The sequence below is a fragment of the Oryx dammah genome, unplaced genomic scaffold, assembly GCF_014754425.2.
Source record: "Oryx dammah isolate SB20612 unplaced genomic scaffold, SCBI_Odam_1.1 HiC_scaffold_23, whole genome shotgun sequence".
Lineage (NCBI taxonomy): Eukaryota > Metazoa > Chordata > Mammalia > Artiodactyla > Bovidae > Oryx > Oryx dammah.
This window is the reverse complement of record NW_024070207.1, coordinates 68,848,538-68,874,591: the sequence shown is the minus strand read 5'-3', so window position 1 is coordinate 68,874,591 and position 26,054 is coordinate 68,848,538. Positions and strand designations below refer to the sequence as shown.

Genomic DNA, 26,054 nt, shown 5'->3' with positions numbered 1-26,054 from the left:
CACTTCTCAACTTTCCTTATACCTTGTTCCCTACAGAGTACTCATTGGTAAAGTAGCCATTTAATTGCTCCTGCCCACTTCAAGTTAGCAGATTCAGTTTTTAAACCCAGAGATCCTTTGAGTCATACTCTGTGCTAGGAAAAAAGATGCACAGACTTTCAAAAAGGAATGGGATTATAGTACAGGGCTGCAATTTTTTTCATCCAATCAAACTTAAGCTGTCTATAATTACAACCAATAGTGTACTGACTTAGAGGGTCAGACACAAAGCAGAGAAAATGGGAGACAAAAAAGGTGAAAAATACCATTAATACCAATAGGGAAAGAACAACCAAACAAAGAAAAAACGGAAAAGAGAGCCAGATCAAGACTCAAGTCTCATCAAAGGCCTCAATATTCCTGTTAACCATTAATCATATTTGTTTGAATCTCTGTACATGTTAGTTATGCTACTGTGTGGAACAATGAATTTTAAGAATTGGTTTTTGGAGGGCAAAATAGAATTATAGAATGTCAGAACTGGAAGAACATTTAGGGGTCAAATAGTTAATGCATCTCACTTATAGATGGGCAAAGTCAAGTCCAGAGACCAAAGGGAACTTGTTAAATATTGCTCAGTAATTTTTTAGTAGAATTAGTAGGTTACTGACCTTCAGGTTGTAGCTCCTCAAAAAGGGAACCAGTAAGTCACTTGCTCTCAAAAAGTACTGCTTTTTAAAAAATCAGGATTTCTGGGTTACATGTGAAAAATAAACATTCTTGGGTCCCACCTCAGATCTACTGAATCAGAATTTTAAAGGTAAGTCATAACAACCTGCATTTGAACAAACTTTACAATTGCTCTATTACACAACGGAGAAGGCAATGGCACCCCACTCCAGTACTCTTGCCTGGAAAATCCCATGGATGGAGGAGCCTGGAAGGCTGCAGTCCATGGGGTCGCTGAGGGTTGGACACGACTGAGCAACTTCACTTTCACTTTTCACTTTCATGCATTGGAGAAGGAAATGGCAACCCACTCCAGTATTCTTGCCTGGAGCATCCCAGGGACGGGGGAGACTGGTGGGCTACCGTCTATGGGGTTGCACAAAGTCGGACACAACTGAAGCAACTTAGCAGCTAATACACAAAGGTGTTGAAAAGTACTGCCCTAGACGTTACCTCAAGCCTTTATACTGAGACTGCACACTTAAAAAAGTCTTTCCAGATATTTAAAAGAAACAAAGCGGTAGTGGACCTGAAATGCTGTTAGAATTCCCATGGTAACTGTACAGTATAGGGCTCAACCAATAGAGATAAGGAAATCTCCAGCAGCCAAGCATGCTTGGGAAGCTGCAGCTGGTAGAACAGTCTAGTAGAGGGCCGGCTCTTCAGCTGGCTTTTTAATGTCCTTTTTGTGTTGCAGAGGCAAGCTTATAGCGTGTCCGACTCTTTGGGACCCCGTGGACTGTAGCCTATCAGGCTCCTCCGTCTACGGGATTTTCCAGGCAAGAGTGCTGGAGTGGATTGCCATTTCCTTCTCCAGGGGAATCTTCCCGACCCAGGAATCGGACCCGGGTCTCCCGCATTGCAGGCAGACGCTTTACCGTCTGAGCCACCAGGGAAGCCCAGTAGATTACAGTAGTTCCTTAAGTTTAACTTTTCTCGCAAGACACAAATTCTGAAAACGTGGGCCTCTGTGTATCACCATTTTATCACCCTCCACTCCTATTCCTGGTTTCATCACTCACTCAAATTCTGCATGGAATCCCTATGGGCTCCCGGAAGATGCGAGAATCAAACATCCCTAGCCTCACCCGTCTGTCAGGTTCGGTCAAGCGACGCAAAGGGTTAACGAGCGGTGACCTGCAGAGCGGCAGGGAGCAAAGCCAATCATGTGTTTAAGTGGGCCCGTACGTCTGGTGTGGGCAGGGCCTGGACATAGAGCACAAAAGGGAAGAGGTGGAAGCCAGGCGGTGAGAGGGCAGAGGGGCTTAGAGGTTGCAAGGAGGCGGGACGACTGGGAGAGCACAGGAACTTTGGCCGTTTCTCCCTGCTCTTCTTTATCCGTAGGGATCGGTAGCTGCGGGGACAGCCCGAGGCCTGGTATATGGCCACGGAGTTACAGTGTCCAGACTCCATGCCCTGTCACAATCAGCAAGTAAACTCTGCCTCGACCCAAAACCCTGAGCCGCAGCAAGCTGGAGACCTGATCCCGGCCCACGCTGGGGGAAACAGCGATTCCGCGGCCAAGCTGACTCTCCTCAGCGGGCATGCCCATTCTAGCGTACCGGCTGAGCGGGACCCTCAGGCCTCCGGCGGCGCCACCTTCAACTCAGAAAACATCGGTGGCACTAGCAACTATGACGCTCCACCCAGCGATTCCCTCCTAGGGGACTGCGAAATCTCCCGGCAGATCGGGGCGCAGCTTAAGCTCCTGCCAATGAATGATCAGATCCGGGAGCTGCAGACTATCATCAGGGACAAGTAAGCCAGAGCGGAGTGGGTAGGGGAGGTGGAGGGTCTCGCGGGGGTGGGCAGGGATTGGAAGTGAAATTGGCTAAGGTTCTTGGCGTTGGGAAGCTTGTCTGTTGGGTTTGGGGCAGGGCCTTTTCTTTGGGGGGCGGTGTCACATGACACAGGCCTTCTACTCTCTTTCCCAGTACCGGTGCTTGACGTCGCTTTGTGTAAGGAGGAAGCATTTTCGGTAACCTCCGGTTTCCTCTGTATCTCGAGTCATTCCTCAGTCATTCGAATGACCGATTCCTCAGTCATTCGTTCGAATGACTGAATGACTGATTCCTCAGTCATTCGAATCAGGTAAACGTGCTATCTGCTCTGTGCCTCTTCACGTGGGCAGCAACAATTTCTGGGTTATGGGTTTACCACGTTGAACAGATACAGGGCAGACAGCGTAGCTCTTTCACTTCATAACGTTTAACAGACTCCCAAATTGTTTCCTTGTCTCCAGTTTTTCTTTCTTCTACATGTTCCCCCGAATTACTGAACAATTAATCTTCTTAATATACTGCTTTGATTAGCTAACTGCCCTACTCAGCAGCCTTCTTTGGTTTCTCCGAGCCTACCAAATAAAGTCAGGATACTTAGATGGACATTAAGGCCCTTCTTCATGGTTCCTAGGAACAGTTCTGAAACATCCCAACTTCCGCTCGCACCTGGAATTCTCTTTACTATTCCTCTGTGTGTTCAAATCCTACCTATTCTTCAACATTAAATGTCTACCTCTGCCAAGAAGCTTTCCTTCAATCATTCTTCCTTGCTAATCTTTCCTGGCCTTTTTAATGCAAGATTCACGTCTGTTTTCTATGCTGTTGTTTTACTTTTATCTCACTTATTCAATTTTAAGCTCCATGAGGGCAGAAATTTTATCTTTTGCATGTTTGAATTCCAGCTATGTCTTTCAAGCAATTGTCACTCAATTACTAAAAGTTCTTTGTAGCTCTTAAAGTTATATTTGTGAAAGTACTATTTAAGGGTTTTTAATTAATCAGTGTTGAAAACTGTGGTCTTGTGAACTAATAAAGCAGTGATCTTAAAAAATAGGAGGCATTGATTTGGCAGTTGTGGTAGTGGGAACTGAAATAAAACTTATCTGTAAAAAAGAAAATAGGATGATTCCTGTTTCTATAGAGCAAGAGTTACGGATCTTGTGTCTTGGACCTGTGCTGTCTTGGACCTTGTGTTGCACCTGTAGATGGGCCTCAGGGCTTTAGCAAACCTTCAGAAATTATCTGGCAAATGTTATTTGTATGTTTGTTTGTAATTTTGTAAAAATAACATCTTTATTGAGCTATACTTATGTACTTACAGTACACCTTTTAAAGTGTACAATCCAATGGGTTTAAAATATGTTCATTACTTTGTAACCATCACCACATTAAATTTTAGATTGTTTTTATCACCTCAGTAAGAAAGCCCATACCCATGAGCAGTCACTCCCCATTTCCCTCCAACCTACCAAGAGCCCTAGACAATCACTAAACTACTTTCTGTCTCTATTGGTGTGCCTATTCTGGACATTTCATATAAATGGAATCATACAACATATGGCCTTTTGTGACTAGTTTCTTTTATTTAGCCTGGTGTTTTCAAGCTTTACCCATCTTCTGTCAGTACACTATTTCTTTTTTGGCTAAGTAATATTTATACTGTTATGGATATACCACATTTTGTTTATCCATTCATCAGGTGATGGACATTTGGGTGGTTTGGTTTCCATTTTTTGGCTAATATGAATAATGCTACTATGAACATTTGCACATGTCTTTTTATGGGATGAGGATTCCTTTGCTCTCATTAGATTTCACAATTTTTATAAAACTTGGAGAGGGCATGGCATTCAGTATTCATATATGACTATATGACAGTATCAATACCTGATTTTACTTCATTACTCAGAAAAGCCTGGGTGGTATAGTAAACCTGGGCATAAGCAAAATCTTTTTTTTTTTCTTCTGAAATTTGGAAGGAGACAGCAGGATCCAGAGTGATCTTAGGGAAAGATGCTTAGCATCTCTGTGCTTCAGCTTTATTATTTGTAAAATGAGTAAGTTCATAATATCTCATGAAACTCCAAGGAGGCTAGAGCAAGATACTGTCTATGAACATTTGTTATAAATTCTGAAGAGCTATGTGCATTTGAGGCATTTTAAGCCTTCATGTTTAGATTTGTGAATGGTTCAGATTGCATAAGTGCTGGTTTTTTCAGCTATTGGGAGACAGTAAAAGGAATTTAACTGTATGTAGAATTCACATTCTTTTTAAAAACTTTTTGTTGGAGTATAATTGCCTTATAATGTTGTGCTAGTTTCTACTGTACCACAAAATGAGTCAGTTATACATATACTTATAGCCCCCTTTTTTAGTTTTTCTTCCTATTTAGGTTGCCACAGAGCATTGAGTAGAGTTCCCTGTGCTATATAGTAGGTTCTCATTAATTATCTATTTTGTACATAGTAGTGTATAAATGTCAATCCCAATCTCCCACTTTCTCCCACCCTCCCTTCCCCACTTGGTATTGATGTTTGTTCTCTACATCTGTGTTTCTGTTTCTGCTTTGCATAATCAAAGCTGCAGTAATCAAGGCAGTATGGTACTGGTACAAAAACAGAAATATAGATCAATGGAACATAATAGAAAGTACAGAGATAAACTCATGCACCAATGGTCAAGTAACCAATGACAAAGGAGGCAAGATTATACAGTGGAGAAAAGACAGTTTTCTCAGTAAGTGGTGCTAGGAAAACTCTACTGCTCCATGTAAAAGAATGAAATTAGAATACTCCATAACACCATGCACAAAAATAAATAGATTAAAGACCTAAATGTAAGGCTGGACACCGTGAAACTCTTATAGGAAACTATAGGCAGAACACTCTAAGTTATGTAGCAAGATCTTTTTTGACCCATCTCAAGTAATGAAAATAAAAACAAAAGTAAACAAATGAGACTTAATTGAATTTGAAAGCTTTGCACATCTGTAAAGCAATTTTCCTTCAGTTAAAAGAATTAAAGAAAAACCCTCTATGTCTGTGTTTCTACTGCTGCCCTGCAAATACTTTCATTAGTATCATCTTTCTACATTCCATATATATACATTAGTATGATATTTATCTTTTTCTTTCTGACTTACTTCACTCTGTATAATAGGCTATAGATTCATCTACCTCATTAGAACTGACTCAAATGCATACCTTTTTATGGCTGAGTAATATTCCATTGTATATATGTACTACAGCTTCTTTATCCATTCATCTGTCAATGGACATCTAGGTTGCTTCCATGTTCTAGGTATTGTAAATAGTGCTGCAGTGAACATTGGGGTACATGTGTCTTTTTCAATTTTGGTTTCCTCAGAGTATATGCCTAGGAGTGGGTTGATGGGTTATATGGGCTCAATAAAGGACAGAAATGGTATGGACCTAACAGAAGCAGAAGATATTAAGAAGAGGTGGCAAGAATACACAGAAGAACTGTACAAAAAAGGTCTTCACGGCCCAGATAATCACGATGGTGTGATCACTCACCTAGAGCCAGACATCCTGGAATGCAAAGTCAAGTGGGCCTTAGAAAGCATCACCACGAACAAAGCTAGTGGAGGTGATGGAATCCCAGTTGAGTTATTTCAAATCCTAAAGATGATGCTGTGAAAGTGCTGCACTCAATATGCCAGCAAATTTGGAAAACTCAGCAATGGCCACAAAACTGGAAAAGGTCAGTTTTCATTCCATTCCCTAAGAAAGGCAATGCCAAAGAATGCTCACACTACTGCACAATTGCACTCATCTCACATGCTAGTAAAGTAATGTTCAAAATTCTCCAAGCCAGGCTTCAACAGTGCATGAACCGTGAACTTCCTGATATTCAAGCTGGTTTTAGAAAAGGCAGAGGAACCAGAGATCAAATTGCCAACATCCGCTGGATCATGGAAAAAGCAAGAGAGTTCCAGAAAAACATCTATTTCTGCTTTATTGACTATGCCAAAGCCTTTGACTGTGTGGATCACAAGAAACTGTGGAAAATTCTGAAAGAGATGGGAATACCAGACCATCTGACCTGCCTCTTGAGGAACCTGTGTGCAGGTCAGGAAGCAACAGTTAGAACTGAACATGGAACAACAGACTGGTTCCAAATAAAAGAGTACGTCAAAGCTGTATATTGTCACTGTGCTTATTTAACTTACATACAGAGTATATCACACGAAATACTGGGCTGGATGAAGCACAAGCTGAAATCAAGATTTCCGGGAGAAATATCAATAACCTCAGATATGCAGATGACACCACCCTTATGGCAGAAAGTAAGAACTAAAAAACCTCTTGATGAAAGTGAAAGAGGAGAGTGAAAAAGTTGGGTTAAAGCTCAACTTTCTGAAAAAAAAGATCATGGCATCTGGTCCCATCACTTCATGGCAAATAGATGGAGAAACAGTGGAAACTGTGGCAGACTATTTTTTTGAGCTCCAGTATTACTGCAGATGGTGATTGCAGCCATGAAATTAAAAGACGCTTGCTCCTTGGAAGAAAAGTTGTGACCAACCTAGACAGCATATTAAAAAGCAGAGACATTACTTTGCCAACAAAGGTCCGTCTAGTTAAGGCTATAGTTTTCCCATTAGTCATGTAGGGATGTGAGAGTTGGACTATAAAGAAAGTTGAGTGGGGAAGAATTGATGCTTTCGAACTGTTACATGTTGTTACTTTTGAACCATTTAAGTAAATCCTTCTAAATAAATCTGAATGCTTGTGTGTGTGTGTACAGTTATTAAAATGATTTTTCTTATAAAGAGGCGAGGTTTTCAAGTTTATTTTGAATAAATAAGTAGCAGGTTGACGTATGGCAAAACCAATACAATATTGTAAAGTAATTAACCTCCAATTAAAATAAATAAATTTTAAAAAAGAAAAAAAAGTAGCAGATAGTGATCAAATGGCAGTTTTCTGCTGTAGAAATTGAAGTTGTAATTGTCCCAGGAAAGGATGTCTTCAAAATACTAGAGAATTCCTCTAGTGGTGGTAGTAGTAGTAGTAGCAGCAACAGCAAAGTAAGTAGTAGTAGTAGTGAGGTCTAGTAAGAAGAGAGGAGAAGATCTCTACTTGAAGTCTTAATTTTTTCATATTATAAAACATTCCTCTCATAGTTCCATATGTTGTGTATGATAAGTAAATACCTATTGGCCCATTTTGAAAGAAAGGTCAGAGATTTCTCCTGATTTCATCTTGGTTTGGGTCTGCTTTGAGATGTCCATGTTTTAAACTATATACAATTGCTATAGCTTCTCTGGAAACTTTAAAGTGCTTTATACACTGTCATAAGTAGGGAAGAGTCCAATTTACTAAATCCACATTGAAGTGAGGATATGGTTTCTGGCGTGATTCTCATTCTTTTGTTGTTTCACTGTGAACTATTTTTTTTTAATGGTATCTTTGGCTTTCATTTTGTTACTACAGGTGTGTGGCATATTTGTTGGGCAAAGTGTCAAGATAAGCTGACACTTTTCTCAGATATGGTTAGGTCTGCATTATTAATCCTATTTGGAGTTCACAGAACTTAAAAGGTTCTCAACATTAATTAGATTTCTGTGCTTTGAATTATGAGCACCTGGATATCACTGTTTAAATATTTGAATATATTATACAATAATCCAGGGGTGTGTGTCAGTGTGTTTGTTGTTTTGTGATGATCTTGTATTAGATTTTTTTGGGAAAGTTATCAGATACAAAATGATTAAAATGTCTCTCAAAACTTTGTTTACAGTATGATAGATTTTTTTTAAGAATGGTTTTGAGACAGAGGTGAATAGAGTTGTGATTTGAAACCAAGTATATGGAGTGAATAAGACCTGGGATCTGGTTTACATTAAAACATCTTTATTAACACATGTTTTAGTCCAGTGTTGGGTCTAAAATAGGGCCCTAGAGATTATATGCAACTTGATTGATCTAACAGGAAATATCTGCTTAATGAAACTCTGGTGTTAACAATGTAAAGGATTTAGATGTGGATATTGAAGACCACTGTGGGTTTTGTTCAAAATGCAACCAACTTACTGTATTCCATCTTCACTTTAACTTCTAAATTGATTCAAAGTAAATGAAATAAGTCTGAAGTCTGTCAAAAACAGCAGTATATAGGTTAGTAATTACTGTTTATAGTGAGATGACTGAGTTTTACTGGAAGTTAAATAACTATGAAGAGATGATAGTTCTTATTAGGTTCTCACATCGTGTACATTTTTCGGAATGTAGAGAAATGTTTATCATGCAAAAGTTGTCAACTGAAGCTGATATTTTTAAGGAGAGTGTGAAGATGTTAAAATGTTTCATTCTAAAGTAAAATAATGAATTTGAGCAACTCCAATCACTTAACGTAATATAACTTTTCTTTGTAATATATTTATGTGTAACTGATCAGAAATTAAAGACAAGTATTTCAGGTGTGTTCTCAAAATATATTACTGGATATTTTTTTAAGACTTTTCTTAAAGAATCCAGACTTGTCTACCCTATTGAAAAACTATGTTCTGGCTGCTTAGACAAGTTTGTGTAGGTCTACCAAACAGGGTAGTAGTCTTCAGTATTTTTTTGTAGTTCACTGACTTTTACTTCTTTGACAAGCATGTTGTGAAGACTTATAGAAATGAAAGCTGCTGATGTAATAGTATATTTTCATTTGAAAACCACAATACATAAATAAAGCCTGTTTTATTTATTTATTTATTTTGGTTGTGCTGGGTCTTCATTGCTGTGTAGGCTTTTTTCTAGTTGCAGTGAGTGGAGGCTACTCTGTAGCTGCCATGCGGGGGTTTCTCATTACAGTGGCTTCTCTTGTTGTGGAGCATGAGCTTTAGGGCGTGTGGGCTTCACTAGTTGTGTCACACTGGCTCAGTAGTTGTGGCTGCTAGGCCCGGGAGCACAGGCTCAATAGTTGTGGCACATGGGCTTAGTTGCTCCACTGCGTGTGGGATCTTCCTGGATCAGGGATTGAACTGGTGTTTCCTGCACTGGCAGGCAGTTCTTTACCACTGGGCCACCAGGGGAGCCCCTAAAGCCTGTTTTAAATGAGCTCTCTGTGTGTAGTCATGTGGATAGAGTTTTCTGAGTTTAGGGAGTATTTATATATAAAGAATACAGACCTAGACCTATATTCTTGCAATTATTTTAGAGAGTTAGTATCTGTAATAATGAAAGAACTGTGGTTACTATAAGAAACCTAACTTCATTTGTGTAAGGGATATTTCATTGCTTTTTCCCGTCAGAGAAAGTAAATGCAGCTTGAAAAAGAGCTGTGATTAATGGTATACTGAGATAATATATGCTCACATGCCATTTTGATGCTATGTTGGGGAATATTTTAGGTATGCAATGGGCAGGCAGATGGGGATTTTTAAGTATAGAAACTGTAAATCAGTCAGATCATTTAAGTTACATGAGAGAAGGAGGAGGAACAATAATAGATTTTTACAAAAGAAAAAAATGTCAGCCTTATAACATTTCCCTTTTGGCTGTTTAACAGTTTGTGGGTAGGTGCAACCCTGGATTATTATTACTTGGGTACCTCAGGATCTGAAAATACTGACCAGAAGGAATTGTACAGGAAATTGATAGAAAGATCTATGGAATAAGTTATTTGATTGAAAAATGGAACAATTTATCAATAGTTTGAGAAAGAGGTCTTGTTAATTAGGTTATGTGTTCTTGGAAGCAATAACAAACATAGAGGATTAACTTGTTTGTACAGTTCTCATTCCAAAAAGAATTGGAGGCAAAGTAGACAGTTACTTATGTTGGTAATAAGGATTTTAAATTGGGGTGAATGGTGCATGAGAATGGGGAGAACCTGGTTTTCTTACTGTAATTTTTTTTTTCTTAACTTGAGCTCTGGATATGCTGCCATTTTCCAGGAGAAACTTGTTCACCTCTTGGTTGAAGAGTATATACTTGAGCAGTTCAGTGGGAGACTACATGATCTTTTCAATTTCTGTCTCTAATGATATCATATGACCATTTTCAATAATATTTGTGAAGTCATTCCATTTAAGTTCCTGTATCTTAGTGAAAAATATCATGTCTCAATAATAGTCTATTACAGGTAAGCTTTTATCATGTAATAGATTTTAATATCCATGTTACCATATGTATGTTAAGTAATATTTCACTTTAAAGCTCTAATCTAGACTAAAACTTGTACTTTTTTTTTTTTTTTTAGGACAGCCAGTAGAGGGGACTTCATGTTTTCTGCAGATCGTTTGGTAGGTGGATGGAGGCTTTCAACGTTCATTTCATTGTTGTTCCTAGTGTTATAATCATAGTAGCCCAAGGGGCTTTTTGTTTGAGAACATTCTGGAGTTGAGAGAGATGGTACCAAGTAACATCTTGATAGACTTTGCAAGTGTTGTTTCTACTTTTGCATTAAAACTCTGCCTCAATCCCATTCACCTCAAATCATTGTCTACAAACTCACTGTCTATAGTTCTGATGTACCACTACTTTTCAAGTGGATCTTGGTAACTTGATCCTGAGTCTTAAGTATCTCTTCTTAGGTCAGTGAAGTGATGTAAATTAAAAGGAAACCAAAGATGTAAAGAGAGCTAGTAGTTACCCTTGTAGTGTCCATAGAATGCACAAAAGCTAATAGCTATCTTATAGTTTACATGGGGATGGATATCTATTTTGCCTCTTATTTTCTGTAGTATCTTCACCTGTGGATACTGTCTACACTTAGGGAATTCCTGTTAAGAATTGACCAAGCCCAATTCTGTTTAGCTAGTGTCATCTGAGAGGATCTCAGGCCAAATTGGGCTGTCTTAGGTAAGCCCTGTTTATTTCTTGTGTGTGTATCTTAAGTTTGTTTAGTGCTTGGAATGAGGTTGACACATGTTCTACTGTGGTTCCTGGTATTCATCACTTTGTGAAATATACATTGAACTCATGTGAGTCAGACACTGTGCCAGACTGTGTTGTAGGTGGGAGGAGATTCAGTGGTAAAGCATAAAGACAGGGTCCCTGATCTTGTGTGGTTTACAGTATAAATACTGTTCTCATTGTTTAGTCTGGGAAAGAAAGAAAAGTGACTTATTAAGCTTATAGTTATAACCAGATAGTAGAAGATAAATTATTAAAGGGAATGTGATGATGTTGGGTGGGGGGAGGTATGAAACTCTTCATTTGCATTTTTCCTAGGGAAATCTTTATTCCAAAAGAGAGTAGACAGCACATATTCTACTTTTGACTTTTATGTATTCTTGGTTCAAAGGCCACTTCTATTTGAGTTTCCAGGGGCAGTAAAAATCCTTGGATTGCATCAAGATAAATGTAGTTGACATTCTTGGAGTGATAGGTTATTCTTTTTGCTTTTATCAAACGAAAGGGTTCAAGACAGTTGTGTCAGTGGCTGCTGTGGGGGAAAACAGAGATCTTGGTGTTCACTGATAGAAAATGATTTCTCTCTCTTTCTTTCTTTTGCTCTCCATGTGCCATTTTCCTATAGAACATAGGAATTAAGATCATGGTTATTATAAAATGCTTGCTTGAAAGGGCAGGCATTATGTCTTAGTCAAATGAGATAATAAGGACCCAGGGAAAAATTCACCTGAGTGGATGGTAATTTTGGACATCTCTGTTCTCTGCAGTTGGTTTGAAGGTCCTGATATTGGGGGTGCGGGGTGTGGAAGGTCAGCTGTGGTTGTGGTAGGGACTGGAGCTGTTGAGGTTTCTGATGATGGGAATTTCTAGTATACTGTCTCTTCTAGCACAAGGGTCCTGTTATAGTTGACATTAATTCTGTCCTGGATTGGCTTCCTGGCACTCAGGTTTTGAATTTTAACTCTTGAGAAGAGGTTACACCCTTCTTCTGGTTTATGTTCTCCTGTAAAGCTTGGACACACTAATTCTTGTCCCAAAGTTGGAGGAGATGGGCAGGTGGTAAGACTCTTTAGAGGAGTATTACTAGAAGGAAAACAAGGCTCTTCAAAGAAAATGATCTTCTTCTTTCTTTGTACTTTGCTCATAAGAAACATTAATCTCCACAGATGGTGGTGGCTAGAGGTGAGTATGCGCACACACACACAGTATTCATGAGGTTCCTGGACCCTCTGGTACTCCAGGCTGACACAATGCAGCCCATTTAACATTTATCATTTTAACAGCAGCAGGGTATTTTGTTGTGATAACAGAGCATAGGGCATGACATTTCTCCCTGCTGTTCTTAATCAGTAATGTAATACTGATTGGAGAAAATGTGCTCTATAGACTCAGCACTGCCTTTTTGTAGTGGCCTCTGGATGTTCATAGGAATATCTGATGGGTTTTGGAGGATATTCCTTATAGTTCTGATGGATTCTTTGCTCTATGCACATTAAGATCATTAGGAGCCTTTTTTTTTTTAAGCTGGGAAGTCCTAATACATTCAATTGTATCCTACTTCAAGCTCAGTAAATTGGTTCAGTTCCATCCACTCGTTTCTTTCCTCCTAAGAAATTCAGGATTTATTTCGCATCATGGTGGGCCTTTGTTAAAAAGCATCCAACTTAATAATTTCAAAGTACTAAACAAGGCAAAGCAGTTCCCAGTAGGCACTATTTCCAGAGTTACCAGAAGTGTATTATGTCCAAGCGTTCCTGCCATGACTCTTGCACTTGCTGTGGTTTTGCATTTCTCATAATATAGTCTGGACTAACTGAATGAGAAGCAAAAGGCATACTTGAGCCTTTTAGTGACAGTCACATGCCTCACCAAGGTTGGATACCTAGCAGCAAGCAGCTTGACATTTGGTTCTATCTCTGAATCTAACAGAAAATCTAACAGTTCCAGAAAAACATCTACTGCTTTATTGACTATGCCAAAGTCTTTGACTGTGTGGATCACAAAAAAATGTGGAAAATTCTTCAAGAGATGGGAATACCAGACCACTTGACCTGCCTCCTGAGAAATCTGTATCCAAATCAAGAAGCAACAGTTAGAACTAGACATGGAACAACAGACTGGTTCCAAATTGAGAAAGGAATATGCCAGGGCTGTATATTGTCACCCCGCTTATTTAACTTATATGCGGAGTACATCATGCAAAATTCTGTGCTGGATGAAGCATAAGCGGGAATCAAGATTGCCAGGAGAAATATCAATAACCTCAGATATGCAGATGACACCACCGTTATGGTAGAAAGCAAAGAGAAACTAAAGAGCCTCTTGATGAAAGTGAAAGAGGAGAGTGAAAAAGTTGGCTTAAAACTCAACATTCAGAAAGCTAAGATCATGACATCTGGTCCCATCACTTCATGGCAAATAGATAGGGAAACTGGAAACAGTGACAGACTTTAATTTTTTGGGCTCTAGAATCACTGCAGATGGTGACTGCAGCCATGAAATTAAGAGATGCTTACTCCTTGGAAGGAAAGTTATGACCAACCTAGACAGCATATTAAAAAGCAGAGACATTACTTTGCCAACAAAGCTCCGTCTAGTCAAAGCTATGGTTTTTCTAGTAGTCATGTGTGGATGTAAGAGTTGGACTATAAAGAAGGCTGAGTGCCGAAGAATTGATGCTTTTGAACTGTGGTGTTGGAGAAGACTCTTGAGGGTCCCTTGGACTGCAAGGAGATCTAACCAGTCTATCCTAAAGGAAATCAGTCCTTAATATTCATTGGAAGGACTGATGCTGAAGCAAAAATTCTAACACTTTGGCCACCTGATGCGAAGAGCTGACTCGTTTGAAAAGACCCTGATGCTGGGAAAGATTGAAGAAGGGAACAGAGGATGAGATGGTTGGATGGCATCACCAACTCAATGGACATGAGTTTGAGTAAACTCTGGAGTTGGTGATGGACAGAGAGGACTGGTGTGCTGCAGTCCATGGGGTCACGAAGAGTAGGACACGACTGAAAGACTGAACTGAACTGAACTGAATCTAACACATGATAGGGTCTCCCTTCCTACTACTATAAGTTAAATCCTTGCCTAGTATGTTGCTGACTTTTTGCCTGGTGTTAAACTCCTGAGGCTAACAGATAACGGGAGATTCTTAGCAAGTTTTCAAATTATTCTTCCTTTGACTCTCTAGATCAGACTTGTTGTGGAAGAGGGATTGAATCAGCTGCCATATAAAGAATGCATGGTGACCACTCCAACAGGTAATCAGGGCTGTTACTCACATATTCTTATAAGAATTCTGGGGTGGAATTGGGGGAAAATGAGAAGAAAGCAGTCTGAGTAAATCAGTATGCAAAATGAGGTAACTGCATGGAGCTGTTCTTTTAAACAACTTATTAAATTTGGGGACATTTAGTAAAGAAATTTATGTGAATGACTTTTGTTAATAGTTTGCTTGTCAGTTTAAGTTAAAGGTTAATAAATATTCTTCAGCATTCGGATGTTACCTTTGATGATGGCACATTGGGACCAGAGCTAAGAATTGCTGTCAACTTACCTTCAACTTTGTGAGGAAGATGCATGTGTTAACAAATGAGTGGGGTGGTTTAGCAATGGAAACTCCAGGTAAAAGAAAGAAAAGTAAAAAAGAAAAACGATGAGGATTGGAGAAGAGGATTTAGATTTGTTCTGCTCTAACAGAGAGCAGTCAAGGATCCCTATTTTAGGGATTTAAAATTCTGATATGGTTCTTTATTAAATAATGGAAAATGTTATATCCAAAGGTTGATTTTGTGAAAATTAGGGACTAACCTTGCTGCATCAAAATTGATACAAATTCAGTCTGAGACCAAGGCATGAATGTGTCTTGATAATTACTTCAGTCTTTCTCTTCTGCTTTTAAACACAGAATGCAGGTTAATAAAAGTGGACAGGAATAAGGAGGCTCTCTACTGTGGCTCACAGTGGGCTCTTAGTTTGAATTTATGGGGTTTCTAGCATTCTTGGAATGCAACAATTCTCCTCTGAATTCAATTTAAGAAACGTGTATGTGAATATCATGCTATCATAAGGCTTATTCCTGCTCGATGAAGTCTACCTCACCCAATTATTCCCACAGGCTTCTTATGAAGAATTAACTATGAAAAATCATGACTCTTCTTATTGCTTTCACAGGGAACCTAAGATGTTATACAGTATGTTTGGACAAGAGTTGTTCTGTGCCCATTTACTTTAAACCATAGATAGTTTATTAAATAAATAGTTGCTCCAATGATGAAAGATAAATTATTTGGCTTTATTCCCCAACAGGGTACAAGTATGAAGGAGTGAAATTTGAAAAGGGAAATTGTGGGGTCAGCATAATGAGAAGCGGTAGGTTTGTGTATGTGTGACTTTGTCTCTTTGCATTCTTAGATACTGTTGCTGTTTTCTGAGAGGTAGGCTTGTCTCCTGAGCTTAAATCTCACCACCTGTGTTGTCTATCCTCATAGTGCCTTTGAATTATGGCCCATGTGTTGCCGAGTTTGGCTAATTTTAACTGCAGAGCATCTTCCCTAGTGGTGTGTCCCCATGGGCAAGCCAGCTTTGAAAAATTCAGAGGAGAGTGGAAGAATAGGAGGATGTAATGATACTATCTTGGAGAGAATAGGGAAGCTTGAAGATGGATGGAGTATGTAATAGCACAAATTCAGACCTGTAGAACTTTGAGCACTCGACTAGAGAAAACCTTTGTTCTGATTTTTAAATTTCTTTTGTGAGGAACAGTTGTACACTGTCAGGAGCTGGACTGAATGGCTTGTTTAATATTTTTAGTTTTATGTTTGATGAGTATGTGATTATGTACGCAAAAGAACTTAACTGTGATTAACTCTAGGTATTTCCAGTTGCTAGTCTAATGTGTTTGTGTTTGAGTCCAACCAGTTGCCCTTGTAAATTAACCTTTGTGCAGCAAAATCACATCCCTGTAACTACCTGTTACATGGGGATGATTATTTCCATTCAACAACTTAATTCATTAATTATTCTTTGTACAAGATTCAGGGTATGGTAGAATCCCCACTTGCTTGCATTGGAAACAGATGGATTTTTTTCCCTTTGGCTGAACCTTGTGCATGTGGGATCTTAGTTGCCCTGCCAGGGATTGAACCCATGGCCCCTGCACTGGGAGTGTGGAGTCTTGATCTCTGGACCACCAAGAAAGTCCCTGGATATTTTTTTTCACATATAAACATTTCCATTGCTTCTCTGGCTATGAAGTTCTGTTTGTGAACAACTGGGTATTTCAAATAAAATAGGAGCTTTAAGCTCCTTTTTTTAAAAAAAAAAATAGAAAGTAGCTCTTAAGTAATGATAGGATTTTCAGAACAATGCTGTTCAACCTTTTAAAACTGGTAAAGACAATGGAGATGGACTTTTAAGGCACAATTTCTTCTGTTTTAGTCCAGCTTCTGCCCTAAAGGCAACAGCATGGTCCTCGCACCCCTAGTGTATACCAGATGACCTCGGAGTGATGCATAGAGAGGGTGTTTTTAACTTTAATAGCTCTTGGTTTATTTCCATATCTATTAGAAAGAAACTTTTTATATTTTCACTAGTGATGTACAGTTTCCTCTTAAATAAAAACAAAAATAATTAATTTAAAGAAAAATATTAAGTAAATAACTGTACAAGAAGAATTTTGATGTGGCCTAAAATCTTGAAGATGATGTGAGAATGATTGACTTTTAGCAAACACTTGCTTAAATGAATTCAGACTCAAAAATAGCTTAACCTTCAGAAACCAAGGGGATGATGGTGGTTTTGGTCTGGATCTCTGGGGAAGAGGGAACAGCATATTACTTTTTCACTGTTTACCAGCCAAGCCTCTGCCATTGAAGTCATTGCTGGGCTACATGATATCTCTTGATGTCAGCTTGATCTAAATGGAGAGCCTTTGGTCTACAGCCCTCATTCTTCCATAATATTTTATATTTTTGTCTGATGAAAGTAATACAGTGTCCTTAAAATAATAGAATTAAAATGTTCCTGATATAGAAAAGTTCAGAGAACAGCTTAAACGCTTTATTACCTGTAATCATGGAAGCATGACAACTCTAAAACTTATAAGCCAGCAGTAAAATTAGCTTATCCTAGTTTCATTGACCAGCCCTTAATCTAGTTTCATTGACCTGAACTAAGTATAAAATCATATTTTATCAGAAGTGAAAGCTGTTAGCTTAAGAAGAATTGCTTCCATTTTGATAGTGTCTTTATTGTGTTAATAATAGTCACAAGCTCTACTGTGGCTTATTCTCAGACTTTCACTCTATCTACTCTTAATCACTGTTTCTTTTTTATTTCCTACTTCAAGGTGAGGCGATGGAACAAGGTTTACGAGACTGCTGTCGATCCATACGAATTGGAAAGATCCTGATTCAGAGTGATGAGGAGACACAAAGAGCCAAAGTGTATTATGCCAAGTTCCCCCCAGACATTTACAGAAGAAAAGTCCTTCTAATGTATCCAATTCTCAGTGAGTTGCTTGCATTTAGTTTGTAACCTTTGATTAGGGTTAAAATTCAGCTTAGTGCCTACCTTCTAGGTACCCTTCTTTAAAAATGAAACTGTTTCTAAATGTGTTCTTTTTTTGTTTTTCTCAGTTGGATTTGGAGTTGCCCTGTGCAGTTCTCTGGGGAATTTTTATTGTGTAATAAGAAAATATACATTAGTCAAACTTTATTAGCTCCAAAAAGCTTCTATTTTAAGATAACAGATTGAAGCAAAAGATTTAATGAGGCAAAATACATAGAACACAGAATATATATTGAAATATGTCCCTTTTCTAGCTCGGAGTATAGCAATGATTTTCTCAAGGATTTATTCTCTTTGGAGGTAATATTTTTTTCTCCTATTCTAGTCTTTTCCTATGCTTGCTCAGATCCTAGAGTTGGGGGTAGCAGGTGGGTATTACATTTGATATCTCAAATACTGAATGAATTTAGGGCTTGTGCATTTGAAAGCTGAAAAGTACATGGGTTATGTCTGTTGTTGAAAATAACATCATTTATTAAAAATGGGCATCTTCAAATGAAGCTTTATCTAGGAGTATGTTATGTTAGATTACTAAACTGCTTTTACTTTGAAACAACTTCAAAGATATTTTGAGATGATTGTTAAAGTTGCCAATGCATTTGATTTTCATTTGATTTTAGGTACTGGAAATACTGTAATTGAAGCTGTAAAAGTTCTCATAGAACATGGAGTTCAACCTAGTGTTATTATCCTACTCAGTCTGTTCTCCACTCCTCATGGTGAGTTTAACAAGAGGCAGCAACTGGGGCTCTGAATAGTCATGGAGTGGTTAAGTGTGCATCTGTCCAACCATTCATCCTGAAGAAAAGTTCATTTGCTTTCACATTAATTCCTAACTGAATTTTGATAATTATAACCTGTGTTTGTCATCTCTAAGCTTAGTTGTAATACTTTACACCATTCAACCATTCTAATGTTCAAATTCAAGTGGAAAAGTATGAACTAACCACACTGAAGGGATTTGCAATTGTTTTCATAGTTACCCTGTTTGAGTAGAGCTTGCCGGTGGCTGAAAGGTCCCTATTTCTCCTGGCTCCCCACCTGAGCCTGAGAAATGCTCTCAAACAACAAGAAAATCAAGGTTCTAGCTAGCCCTGTGGTCTTTCTGAAGTATGCTTTGTAGTATGAAGCAAAGAGCAGAAGTTTTTAAACTTAGACTTCTGCTCAAAGGGCATGATGAAAGAATTTGTGTTCTCCATTTCCTGAGAGAGGTAAGCCTAATTTAAGACACTGGGTTTCTTTGCCATATAAGTTAAGACAATTATGAAAGTATCCTAAAAAATAATCATAAAGGCATGTAGAAATACAGTGTTTAGGATAGTCATTGGAGAGACTATCATTTTTATGTAAGAAAAAATTTGAAAGTATATAAGTGACTTACCTGGAAATAGTTAAATATACAGTTGACCCTTGAACAATGTGAGTTTGAACTGTGTGGATCCCCTTATATGTGGATATTTTTCATTAGTAAATACTATAGTACAACACAATCCATGATTGGTTGAATTCATGTATGTAGAGGAACTACAGATACAGAAGGCTGACTATAAGTTATATGTGGATTAGCCTCCATGTTGTTCAAGGATCAACTGTATGTAATATTAAAAACTGTTAAGTCATGTTTTTGAAAAAATATTTAATGATGTCAGAAAATCTAAATGTAAGAGCAGAATGAACAATAGCTTTAGTGAGGCTGACCACTCAGGCATCACTACAGTTTTCTATTGACTTTCAGAACTATGATTAGGCTGCAGACTTTTTTAAGAGTCAGAAAAGGACTGACTTTAGCTTTACATATAGGAAGATCATATCCAGGACCTGCTTACAGTTTTTGTCACGTTTGATCAATCTATTTTTAGCAACTTTATTGAGATATAATAGACATATAATATATCACATATTTAAAATGTAAAATTTGATACGTTTTGACATCATTGCAACAATAAAAAAATTTGGTCAATCAAAATAACAGAAACACAATAGCATTAGAATAGGATAAAATGCCATCACCAAATTTAGAGATGACTAATCCAGTACTTTGGCCACTTCATGCGAAAACTTGACTCATTGGAAAAGACTCTGATGATGGGAGGGATTGGGGGCAGGAGGGGAAGGGGACGACAGAGGATGAGATGGCTGGATGGCATCACTGACTCGATGGATGTGAGTCTGAGTGAACTCTGGGAGTTGGTGACGGACAGGGAGGCCTGGCGTGCTCTGATTCATGGGGTCACAAAGAGTCGGACACGACTGACCAACTGAACTGAACTGAACTGAATACAAATTATTATGGCTAGCAAAATCAGACTTGGGTTTAACATGAAACCTAATAAGTCTTTCCTCAACATGAGAGGCTAGATAGATGCACAATACTAATTCAATTTTTATTTTAAATTAGTAGTGATTATCTTAGGGTGATGGAATTCTAAGTGACTTATGTTATTTTTTAACCTTTTTTTTTGTATTTTCCAAATATTCTACAATGAATTTGTATTTGTTTCATAAGAAAGAGAAATGTGTTGCTTCTAGTTAGAGCATTTCTTCATTTCCAAAGGTTCCGTATCTCAGTCAGCCATGAAGAGGCTACAGAGAAACCACTTGAGAGGGTCACACTTAGTAGGCCATTGATTATTTTGCTGTTTCATAATGAAAAATTACCTGTAGTTTAAATGTTGATGGTTACAAAGGCTGATTTGCTTGGTCATCTGTCTATATAACAGAGGTAGCATTGTAAATTTTGAGATCACCAAATAATTATTGGGTTTTCTGTCTTTGGGAGTAGAAAAGTAACTGTGTTAGTTCTTTTATTTTTTAATTTTTTTTATTTTTTACTTTACAATATTGTATTGGTTTTGCCATACACTGACATGAATCCACCATGGGTGTACATGTGTTCCTCATCCTGAACCCCCTCCCACCTCCCTCCCCGTCTCATCCCTCTGGGTCATCCCAGTACACCAGCCCCGAGCACCCTGTATCATGCAACGAACCTGGACTGGTGATTCGTTTCACATATGATAATTTATATGTTTCAATGCCACTCTCCCAAATCATCCTGCCCTCGCCCTCTCCGACAGAGTCCAAAAGACTGTTCTATACATCTGTGTCTCTTTTGCTGTCTCGCATACAGGGTTATTGTTACCATTTTTCTAAATTCCAAACTAATGCATATATATATTTATATATTTATATATATATATGCATTAGTAGAATAGGATACTGGAGAAGGCAATGGCACCCCACTCCAGTACTCTTGCCTGGAAAATCCCATGGATGGAGGAGCCTGGTAGGCTGCAGTCCATGGGGTCGCTGAGAGTTGGACACCACTCAGTGACTTCACTTTGACTTTTCACTTTCATGCATTGGAGAAGGAAATGGCAACCCACTCCAGTGTTCTTGCCTGGAGAATCCCAGGGACGGCAGAGCCCGGTGGGCTGCCGTTTATGGGGTCGCACAGAGTCGAACACGACTGAAGTGACTTAGCAGCAGCAGAATAGGATACTCATTCTTTGACATTATAGATGAAAAAATCTTATTCTGTAGCATCCTTGCTATGGCTTTTTAGTTTGGCTGTGATCCAAGCTAGTCCCTGTCCTTTCCTCCTCCACCTCCTCCCCGCCCAGGCTAGAGTTACAAATTCTCAAAAAGTAGCTTTTTGTGATATAACAGAAAAGTCTTCAACAGTGTTTCAACAGTGTTTCAACAGTGTTCCAATTGAGAAACCATCATCTAATGTATGATCCTGTTTCCAGAAGGACTGTATTCTATCAGCTGCCTTTAAAATAAAACAAATAAGACTCATTAAGGGAAAAGTTGCTATAACTGAATATATTTTTCATGTATTGAATACAAAACAGTTTGATTCTTAGAATTTATTAGTGAATGGGTGGAAACATAGTCTGACTACTATAAAAACTTTTCAGGTATCAGAAATTATATAAATAAGAGATTAACCAAGTCTAACTGTTTGTCCAAAGGTTATTGCTCTCTGTCTTCTGTCAGTAGTAGACCTACTGACTGACCATAAAATTACTGAATTCCAGGTAATGTTATCAAAAAAAATCCCACCATAATGACAATTTTTCTTTTATTTTTGAAGGTGCCAAATCAATCATTCAAGAGTTTCCAGAGATCACAATTTTAACTACTGAAGTTCATCCTGTTGCACCTACACATTTTGGACAGAAATACTTTGGAACAGACTAAGTTATTGAAGGAAAATTATTCCTATGTGTAATATTACAGTTATGTTTTGAGTTTCTACCTATTTGGCTAGTTCACTTAAGGGATGACATAGAAAACTGTGTTAAAGATACTTTGTAATGTTTGGAAGCAGGTATAGTAAAAAGGAAATACTTGAGGGTTTTTTTTTTTTTATTATTATTTAGTTGTTTCTTGACTGTTGGTACCAAATTCAATAATGAAGCATATACAACTCTGAAAATGCTTTGATAATGCTCTTATACAAATTGCTGATCCCTCAGTGCATTGAAACTGTTCCCTAATTTATGAATCTCAGTTTAGAGATTGCTTGCAGTCACAAACAAAACCCAAATGGAAGTCAGTTCATTGGCCCACTATAGTTTGCATTTTGTTTAGTTTGCTTTTAGTTCTAGGGAGATTTCATGTATGTGACTGTTGTTACCCTCCCCTACTCTTTACTTTGTGGTACTATCATGTTGGTAACTTGGAGAGAATGAAAAAAGAATACCTCATAGAATTTTACATTTCCACTAATATCCTCACTCAATTGCCACTCAGTTGGCACTCTTCAGTCAAGCCATTATATTCTTCATGGCTCGTTTCCTACCCTGTGCATTGTTGGTAGGTGCCTTGTTAGTGTAATGCAGTGAAGAGGATGGTGGGGCATTTCCAGCACTGGAACTGTGACATTAATTTACTTAGTTTGAACCAGGGATATCTGGATGCTGACAAAGGAGGGCTAAATAGTGTTAATGGTATTGATGCACTAGAAATAAATTAGTTGGTGGTTTTTCTGAGATATGGGAGGAAAGATGGTTTCTTGCTGAGTTTATGGCCAATAAGTAAATTAAAATGCTTCATTTTTCACTTGGATGTTTCTACTAAAATTCTTTGATTTGGAGCTTAGTTATTTTGCATGTTTGTCAATTATAGTTGTATTAAAATGGGAAAAATACCTTGATATTAAAAAAACTCTAAGATTTATATGTGTTCATATTTAGGCTCCTGAAAAGAAGAGAAATCATCTTAGAAATCGATGTTCACATTCTGAAACTTGCTTGTAAAATCCTGATCTCATTTTACATTGATATTAAAACATTTTAACAGTGGTGGCTGGTTGATTACTTGATTAATTATACTCCCATAGCCCCATAGGCAGCTGTTGTGGCTTCTGTTTAAAACAAACAAACAAAAACGGAAAAGAGCAGCAGGCAGTTTCTTAGAAAGAACCAAAGCTGATAGAAGTCAGCAAAGATTTGGGAAAAGGAAGAAGAACTGTTATAGAATGGATTACATTTTCCCTTTGGAGTCTAGAAGCACTTCAGTATATTTTTCCTTTATTTTTGAATACTGTCATAACAAACCAAGATTAATAGATTACCCATATTACAATTCTTCCAAGGCAAATGTTGCTTTCATATTCTTATCATCTATACTTGTCAGTTAAGTATTTTGATACAATGTGGATTTCCTTTTTTCCTGATTAGCTGAAGCGCGTTAAAACCAAAATCGTTCTCTCCCTATCCCAGGAAAGATGTGAGTCAGCAAATTTAGATAGAGACCAGATCTTCTTTAGGTTGATGCATTGAAGTAGTTGGAAAGATGATGTCTACCACTGTAGGCATCATTGCTTCTGAGTTGGTGCTTATATTAGGGTTTCAATATTTTGTTGGAAGTGCCTTTCTAGAACATGAGACAAATTCGTATTTGAGTATAGTTATAAAACCATATTTCAAGCAAATTAATTTTATATTATCAGCTATTTAAATTTAATATGTCTCTGTTCCTTTTGATTATATTTGGTTCCCACATGAAGAGAATTCCTACTGTAGGCAGTAGGAATTATTCAGTGGTGCTACATTTCCCCTGGAGATTTCAAAAACAGTTGTAACTATGTTTTCTGAAGTTTGGATTTTTTTAACAAATGAAGCATTATTTGTAGGATTAATCACTTGCCTGGTGGCTTCCCTGGTGGCTTGATGGTAAAGAATCCGCCTGCAACGCAGGAGACCTGGGTTCAGTCCCTGGGTTGAATTGGCATGGCAACCCACCCCAGTATTCTTGCCTGCAGAATCCCCATGATAGAGAAGTCCTTGGGGTTACAAAGAGTTGGACACAACTGAATGACTAAGCACAGCACAATCACTTGCCAGGACTCTTTGAGCCCAGGAAGTTTTCTAAATGACAAAAAATTAGCAGACTATCCAAAACTATATTGTTTTTAATGAAATGAACTTTACCACAGTATAAACTGTAGACTCCATGTTGAAGAAATCCTAACACAATAAAAACAAGAAGCAGTATACATCAGTGTTTCTCAAAAGTTGAACGTACTACAGAATCACTTGGAGGGCCACAGATGGCTGGGCCTCACACCTGGAGTTTCTGGTTCAGTAGGTCTGAAGTAGGGCCCAAGAACTTGCATATGTGAATTCCTTGGTGATACCCATGTTGCTGGTCTGGTGGCCACAACTTGATTTCAGACATTCTTTTCTTTTCAGACATTTCTTCTTATGTAAGCAGTTAATGGTACACATTTCCCTATACATACTGGTTTAGTTATACCCCACAAATTTTGAAATGTGTTTTCATTTCATTTGGGTCAAAATACTTTTTCATTTCCCTTTTGATTTCTTCTTTGACCTAAGGCTGTTTAGAAATGTGCTATATAATTTTCAAATATTTATTGGATTTTCTGGATTCCTTTTCAATATTGACTCCTAATTTAATTCAGAGAATACATTTCATATGATTTGAACCCTTTTCAATTTTAAATTATTTGTTTTATGGCTCATAATATAGTCTCTCTTGGTAAATCTTCCCTGTGTGCTTTAGAAGGATGTGTATAACTACTGTTGTTGCATGGAGTGTTCTGTAAATGTCAGTTAGGTTATGTGGATTGGTAGTGTTGCTCAGGTCTTTGATTTATTTACAAATTTTCTGTCTATTCCTTCCATCAGTTATTGAGAGGTGGTGTTGAAATCTCTGACAAATTTTGGATTCATCTGTTTCTCTTTTCAATTCTATCAGTTTTTCCTTCATATGTTTTGAAGCTATGTTGTTAAGTGCATGAACTTTTGAGATTGTTATGTCCTCTTGATGGGTTGACACTTTGTCATTATGAAATGTCTCCTTTTATCCATGGTAATATTCTTTGTTCTGAAATCTACTTTGGCTGTTACTAATATAAACATTCCAGCTTTCTTTTGATAGTATATGGTATATTTTTTCTCATTCTTTTACTTTTAACTTATTGTGTTTTTATATTTAACCCGGGAGTGTTGGAGCCTCAGGAAGCCTGGAGTTAGATCTTTCTTTTTGTAATCCAGTTCAACAATCTCTTTTTAAACTGATAAGAACAGATACTACACTTGATCTTAGCCAAAAGGCCGAGAAGCGATAACAATCTCTTTTTAAATTGGTGTGTTTAGATCATTTTAATTAACATAATTAGTGATATACTTGGTTTTAATCTGCCATTTTGCTATTTGCCTTCTGTTAAGTCTCATTTGTTCTTTATTTGCTTTGTCTTCTTTTTGACCTTCTTTGGATTAATTGAATATTTATGATTCTATTTTGTCTTTTTTAATGGTTTATTAGATATAATGCTTTTTTAGTGGTTTCTTTAGGGTTTATAGTATATATACCTTTAACTTATCACAATCTATTTCACATTTCAGAACTTAAAATGCTTCCATTCCCCCTTCCCCAGCTTTTGTGCTGTTATTGTCATACATTTTGCTTCTACACATGTTCAACTCTGCAATGTGTTATTATTATTTTTTGCTCTCAACAGTTACCTTTTAAAACTATGTAAGAAGAAATAAGGGGAAAAGTCATTTTAATTTACCCGTATTGGGTGCTTTCCATTTATTTGTGTAGATTCAGGTTTCACATATTATTTTGCTTTCTACA

General features: G+C 37.7%; 1 protein-coding gene and 1 pseudogene across 1 annotated transcript; one reads left to right on the top strand and one right to left on the bottom strand.

The window, feature by feature from the left end:
- Nucleotides 1-1,926: 1,926 nt before the first annotated feature.
- On the top strand, nucleotides 1,927-25,354 carry UPRT (uracil phosphoribosyltransferase homolog). Its single transcript, XM_040265658.1, has 7 exons — nucleotides 1,927-2,466; nucleotides 10,708-10,750; nucleotides 14,557-14,626; nucleotides 15,675-15,737; nucleotides 17,716-17,877; nucleotides 18,557-18,655; nucleotides 22,036-25,354. The coding sequence occupies exons 1-7, from the start codon at nucleotides 2,090-2,092 to the stop codon at nucleotides 22,140-22,142; spliced, it is 921 nt and encodes a 306-aa protein (XP_040121592.1). The 5' UTR covers nucleotides 1,927-2,089; the 3' UTR covers nucleotides 22,143-25,354.
- Nucleotides 25,355-25,438: 84 nt separating this feature from the next.
- LOC120882716 lies at nucleotides 25,439-25,540 on the bottom strand (annotated as a pseudogene).
- Between the last annotated feature and the right edge of the window lie 514 nt (nucleotides 25,541-26,054).

Coding starts and splice junctions, on each gene's coding strand:
- UPRT (XM_040265658.1), top strand. CDS start 2,090: ATGGCCACGGAGTTACAGTGTCCAGACTCCATGCCCTGTCACAATCAG. Junction 10,751..14,556: donor TGTTTTCTGCAGATCGTTTG/GTAGGTGGATGG, acceptor TTGACTCTCTAG/ATCAGACTTGTTGTGGAAGA. Junction 15,738..17,715: donor GGTCAGCATAATGAGAAGCG/GTAGGTTTGTGT, acceptor TCCTACTTCAAG/GTGAGGCGATGGAACAAGGT.